This window comes from Grammomys surdaster, unplaced genomic scaffold (assembly GCF_004785775.1).
Source record: "Grammomys surdaster isolate TR1022 unplaced genomic scaffold, NIH_TR_1.0 135, whole genome shotgun sequence".
Classification (NCBI taxonomy): Eukaryota; Metazoa; Chordata; class Mammalia; order Rodentia; family Muridae; genus Grammomys; species Grammomys surdaster.
Genome location: NW_021604593.1, coordinates 695,189 through 702,010, shown reverse-complemented (window position 1 = coordinate 702,010; position 6,822 = coordinate 695,189). Strand labels below are relative to the sequence as shown.

The 6,822-nt window shown below is 41.8% G+C and overlaps 1 protein-coding gene across 8 annotated transcripts in view; it reads left to right on the top strand.

The window, feature by feature from the left end:
* Positions 1-392: 392 nt before the first annotated feature.
* Positions 393-6,822, top strand: part of LOC114617264 (ankyrin repeat and KH domain-containing protein 1) — a 104,853-nt gene continuing 98,423 nt past the window's right edge. For 7 of the 8 annotated variants that reach the window (XM_028762838.1, XM_028762835.1, XM_028762837.1 and 4 more), the window contains exon 1: positions 393-835. In XM_028762838.1, coding sequence (XP_028618671.1) covers positions 548-835 — 288 coding nt within the window. In that variant the 5' untranslated portion in view covers positions 393-547. The remainder of the gene's footprint in view (positions 836-6,822) is intronic. The other variant, XM_028762834.1, reaches the window with a different exon arrangement.

Here is a 6,822-nt window from a genome sequence, read left to right as displayed (position 1 = left end):
CGTCACCTCAGATGGGGGCGGGATGAACAGTATTCCTCACAGGCCAATTGTACCACGCGACGTCCCGTGACAAAATGACCGACAACATCTGGCACCAATGGAGTTCCCCATTGTTAGGGTTCATTTTGACTGACCACAAGGCCAACTAATAGACTGTAAGGTCGTGATACGATAGTCACAGAGGCTGGCCAATAGATATAGAAGGAGACCGGAAGTCAGCTCGGGAGAAGTAAGAGGCGGGTGTTCACAACCGCCTAGGCCTACGCGGGTCAACGCAGCTTGGGGGCTGCGAGCCAGCTAGCAGCGCGTGACGGAGAGCGTGAGCGACAGATCTCTGTGGCCAATGATTTGCAGGCGCCTGGAAATCGCAACCAGTGATGAGTCTAAGGGGCGGGAGGCAGCAGGTTAGGCAGTGAGAAGTTAGTGGCGCTGCTGGGACGGGGGGGAAAGAGACGCTTCTTCCTCCTGCTGCTCCTCACCTTCCCGGGATCAGCCGCGGCGGTGGCCGCGAGTGATTCGGCAGCGTCTCCGGCTCCGCGTGAGAACCATGCTGACGGACAGCGGGGGCGGCGGCACCTCCTTTGAGGAGGATTTGGACTCCGTAGCTCCGCGATCCGCCCCAGCTGGGGCCTCGGAGCCGCCTCCGCCGGGAGGGGTCGGGCTGGGAATCCGCACCGTGAGGCTCTTTGGGGAGGCTGGGCCCGCGCCTGGAGTCGGTGGCGGCGGCAGCGCGGGCGGAGGGGACGCAGCGCTGGATTTCAAGTTGGCGGCTGCCGTGCTGCGGACGGGCGGCGGAGGTGGTGTCTCTGGAAGCGACGAGGACGAGGTGTCCGAGGTATAGCTCCTGGACCCTTGTCTCTAACGTTGCGTGAGACGTGAAATCTTTGGACCAGCACTCGGCTGGTCCGCCTCCCGCTTCCCGGGTGCAGTGTTATCTGACAGCAGCAGTCGCTTGCAAGGAGACGGTGGCAGCGGTGCGGGCCTAGTGAGCGCTCGGTTTGCTTTTCGACGCGCGTCAGGAGCGGCACTGGTTCCCGTCACCGTCTGTAGACCCACAATAGGGAGTTCTTTGGTCTGCGAGCTTCGCGCGGGAACCCAGACTCGGCAGGCTACCTCCCGCCCACCCCGTGTTGGAGATGGGGGAGGGCGGGGTCTTGTTAGCCAAAGTCCCTGCCCTTGGTACTGAGGGAGCCTGAGAAACTGGCGGACACAGCTAGCTCAAAAAGCCTGTCTGCTGTTCGCCTCTGCCTTAAGTGTGGCCTTGCCTGTGTATTTAAGTAGAGCAGTTCTTATTTTCTCTTTAGTTAGAGGCAGGTGAGTATTAAGTTCTCAGCTTTTACTCCGAAAAATCACGTGATCGGTTCTTGGACGTTTTATGAAGTTAGACAGGAAAAGGAAGTTCCAAGACATCTTTGAGCTTCGGAATAACTGGATAGTTGAACGCTGAGGTTTTTAGCGTTCGAGAAGATGAGGCATCCTACAGACTCCTTGTGAAGAAATGCGTTGAGCTCTTGCATTTCTTTTAGCACATGTGTGTATTACTGTGTGCCCATTTCAGGTGTGAGTAATTTAGGACAGAGGATACTGACCTTTTAGAATCTTTAAGAAAAGTTGACACAAACATACGTAATTGTAGATATTTGCACACATACTTGCATACATGTGCATTTACAAGTTGACTTATTCTTTTCTTTGACAATGGTCAAGTCAAAGAACTGAACTGTGATGTTTTAAATGCTCAGAATTATGTTTCTTTTTAATTTGGCTATGATTTATTGACTTTTAATTGTTGAGATTTAGTCTGTGAGTTGCTGTGTAGACCAGGGTGGCTGACCTTTCTGTGATCCTCCTCCTGCCTGTATCTCCTTAGTGCTAAATTACAGGTGTGCACCACCATGCCTAGCTAACTATTTCTTCTACATTGGTCCTCATTCATCCCTTGTGACTTTAACCTCTGGTCCTGGTGTTAAAGTACAGGAATTTCTGTGTGCCAATGATCCTGGCTTGTGCATTTGACAGGAATAAGGAGAAATTATTGCAGAGTACAGTTACAGCACTGTTTTTCCTAGGTCTGAACAGGAAGTTTTTTGGACTAGACATTTTACTTTGGAAAAAAGCAGTGTATATTATCCACCCATATTTTTTAATTTCCCTGTAAGAAAATAAATTCTAGACCAAGATGAGAGAAGAGTTTTATTTGGAGAGTCAGTTGTTGGGGGAGTCTGTAGGTCCCTCAATTTGATTTGTGGAAGGCTTTTATCCTTTCAGTAAAACGATGAGAGCTGAACTCAGAACACATGGGTGTTTGGCTAGGAAAGAAAGTGCTGGCTAACTTTAGATTCTAAAGATTTGTTTTCTTTGTAACTTGTAAGGGAAAATCTGAAAAGGCTGGCTTTATTCTGAATGTTATAGGAAGATAGTCTCCTTGATTTTGGGGGTGCCACTTTGACATAATTGGCATGAATGAGATTAGAGGTTACTGGTTTGCTTTTATATGAGTAGTGTTTAAATTTCTTCACAGATAAAAGTGTCAGTGAACGTCCAAAGTCAAATTCCTGTCTTATGTTTGTCTCTGTCACATACATTGTATTTTTTTTTTTTCCAGAGTTGAGGACCGAACCCAGGGCCTTGTGCTTGCTAGGCAAGTGCTCTACCATTGAGCTAAATCCCCAACCCCTCACATACACTGTATTAAAGCTATGGGTACAATCTATACATTTTCATAGTGTTTTTGAAACAAGGTCTTAATATATAGCCCCAGCTGGCCTGGAACTGGCTTTTAGACAAAATTGGCCTTGAACTCAGATCAGCCTGTTTCTGCCTTCCAGTGATTGGGATTGGAATGCATGTGCCACCATGCCCAGCTTCATACTCAAAATTTTTGGTTTTACATGTAATGGTGTTTTGCCTATATGTGTGCACACTACTTCCATGCCTGGTGCCCATGGAATCCAGAAGAGGGTGTCATGTCCCCTGAAACTGAGGTTACAGCTGATTGTGAGCCACTATGTGGGTGCTGAAAATTGAACTGGGGTCCTTTGGAACATCAGTGAGTGCTGTTAAACCTAAGCCATCTCTAACCTCAGAACATCTATTCTTATTCTTCTGTTTACTTATACATTCTGTGCCACGAATGAATTTAGGTATTGAGAGTATATTTAGGTCCCCCCCCCTTTTTGGACAGGATTATATACTTCCTTATCTAGGCTGGACTTGGGAGTGCTAGGCAGTATTTTGTCTGAGCCACCACTATGTTTGTTTGGATGGCTGGCCTGCCTTCCTTTCTTTTTCTTCTAAAAAACCTCCCTAAAACAACAAACCAAACCAAAACCAAAATAACAGCAACAACAAAACTTCAGTTTTAGAATGCAGATCTCTGAGCTACAGGGGATTTTGGGGAGGGTGAGTAGCATTTGGTGTGCATGTAGATTCTTAACTTGTGGAGAAGAAAAAGCTTGCTTGTGGTTTTCCCTTTCTTTCAGAAAAGAAATTCCAGAAATATCTCATAGCAGCAGTAAGTGCAGTAGGGTATATAGTCTGTCTTTGTGAATTAAATGAATTATTTTGCTTAAGTTATTTACCTTTTCTGTTTTCTTTTTTTAAATGAACTGTCTTTTCCTGTTTCTTTGAAAGGGATAACAAATAATATTAGAAAAATTCTTACCTGTGAAGTATTTGAATAATAATAAAATCCTCATTTCATATTTTTTAAATTATTTTAGAGCCAGACAATGAATTAGTTATGTAGTTTGGGAATGGAGATTATCTCCTTTACCGTGTGGGGCAGGAAAAGGTAAGAAATGAGAAATAAAAGACCCAGTAATGTCTCTTGCTGGTTAAGTTAAAAGATCCTATAGTTTGAGGAGGGAATTTTGGACTGTTACTATTAGTAAATTTTTTTCTCAGTTTTATTTATTATTATTGTGTGCATGCACAAATGCATGTGTTTGTGGTAGCATTCTTTTAGATGTCATAGGACAAACTTGTAAAAGTCAGTTCACGCTACTATGAGTTCTAGGGTTTGAACTGAGGTGGTTGGACTTGAAGTATTTATAACTGTTGAACCATCTTACCAGACTCCATACATTTAAAAACAAACAAAAACCTAAGTTTATTTTAGGGAATTCATTATTTGGTCATTTATTTGTTTAGTGGTTCTGGGGATTAAACCCAGGGCCTTGTGTTTGCTAGCAAGTACTCTGCTAACTACATCTCTAGCATGTCTTTGTAAACTTGGAGATAGGGCCTTAAATTGCTCAGGCTAAGCTAATTGCTGTTTAGTTCAGGCAAAGATTAAACTTTGTTGTTCTGAGACAGTCTCACTGTAAAGTCCTGGCTATTCTGAACTGAATAAATATCCACCAACCTCTGCTTCTCAGTGCTGAGATTAAAGGCATGTGCCACCCTACTGGACTTCAAACTTCATACTTCTGCTTCATCTGATGTCACCAAATTCAATTAACGCATATAGTTTTAAACAGGGGGACTATCTTGTTTTGTATTTCTTCAGGGCTATTGAGTCTCTTACCCGTATAAGTCCTTGACTAGAGGAGCCAGAATTCACATTTGATAATAGAGGTCAGGTTAAAAATTTTTTCGAGCTAGGTGCACAACTATAATCCAATGAGTTAGGAGAATGAGTCAGGAGTTAAAGGCCAGCCTCACTTTCATACATAGCAGGCCCAACCTGAGCTACATGAGAACCTGTCTCAAAAATAAAACCCGTATAAATCAACTTAAATTATTTTTCTAAGATTTATTTTTACTTATATATATGTATGTCTGTATGCCATATATATGTGTTTGTCAGAATCTCTAGAGCTGGAAGGCAATTGTAAGCAGTCCAGTGTGGATGCTGGAATCAAGCCTTCTGTAAGAGTATTTCATGTCCTTAACCACTGAGCCTTCTTTCCTTACAAACCAGTTTTCTTTTTTTAAATCATTTAATGAGTGATTTGGTTTGTAGGTATGTGTGTGCAGTATTCACAGAGGCCAGATGAGGGCATCAGATCTCCTTGGAACTGGAGTTACAGATAGTTGTGAGACACCATGTGGGTAATGGGATTTAAACCCAGATCCTCTGGAAGAACAGTCAGTCTTCCTAACCACTGAATCACCTTTCTAGCTTACAAGTCAATTTTTTTTTGTTTTTGTTTTTTGGTTTTTGGTTTTTGGTTTTTCGAGACAGGGTTTCTCTGTGTAGCCCTGGCTGTCCTGGAACTCACTCTATAGACCAGGCTGGCCTCGAACTCAGAAATCCACCTGCCTCTGCCTCCCAAGTGCTGAGATTAAAGGTGTGTGCCACCACTGCCCGGCACAAGTCAGTTTTTTTGTTTGTTTGTTTTTAGACAGGGTCTCACTATATATACCAGGCTGACCTCAAACTTAGAGGCTCACCTCTGCCTCTGCCACAGTCAGAGATCAAAGGCATGTACCACTACAAACCAGTTATAAACCAGTTTCTAAATGTGAATTTTGGAGTGATACCTCTCCCCTTTTAGCAGATTGAAAGAAAAAAATTCCCATAGAAAAGACTTTTTTAGATCAATGATTTTAAAGTTTTCTATCATAAGAGTGTGCATATACTATATTTGAATAATATGACATCTTTTAATATTGTAAACTGTTAGGTATAGTTGTACACATATACACCTTAAATCCCAGGCAGACAGATTTCTGAGTTTAAAATCAACCTGGTCTATATACTAAACATCGAGTTTTAGGCCAGCCAGGGCTACAGAGTGAAACTGTCGGGGACAGTATACTACAAAGTTATGGGGCTTAGGGTGTAGCTCATGATAGGGTGGAAGTCTCGTCTAATGCACATGTCTCTGGGTTCAACCTCCATTACAGGTGGAAAAAGGTTAAAATTATTATGAAACTAAAGTCTCAAAGAGTGTGTAGAAAGTAAAGTCCTTCCCACCTCAACTAGCCATTCAATTCTCATCCTTCAAGGTAGTCAATAATCTTTTTCTTTCAATAAATTTATATCATATCGATAGTTTTTACAACTATGTAAAAGCACAAAGATATGGCTCTGAAAATTATAGCAGAAACTTTGTAGGGATTATTTTCCCCTCTGAAAATTACTTTCAGATTCAAAAGCACAGGCTGGAGAGGTAGAGCTGTAGTTAAGAGTCAGAAGTACAGACCATGTAGAGTTGAATTTTTCTTCCAGTGGCAAAAGAGCTAGTTAATTTCCTTTATAGCTATTTGTCATATAATATAGAGCAGAGTTTTCATTAGCATATTGACATGTTGGGCCAGATAATTTTTTGTTAATGCTTTCCCTTGCATTAGTAGTATCTGTATCTATCCACTAGATGCCAGTAGAGCATACCTGAGATAGACTCAAATAGACTCAAGTTCTTTAGATGTTCATATGATGCTTCACGGGAACAAAGTCACTCTTGCTTGACAACCACTCATTGGTTTAGAGGCCACTCTGGTCAGAGATCTCAATTTTGTCATGAATACTCTGTATTCAAACTTTAGGTAAACAAGGTGACTCACTGTTTTTAGTAGCATCCCAGGGCTTACACATAACAAGAGAGAAATAGAAAAAATGTACTAAAAAGTTTAATGTAAAACTAGTCAGAAATGTTTTAAATCTTCTAAAGTTTATCAGTTAAAAGAACTTTCATTTAAAATATTTTCAAAAAGTTAACCTCGTTTTCATGAAAATAAAAAATACAACAATTGTTATGGGAACTAAAACAGAAAGGCTTTTATTATAAATATCAGTGATAAAATAGGAAATATAACTTTGTAGTCTAATATGTAAACTTTGGAGACGTTGGAAATGTTAAACAAAGAAAAAGC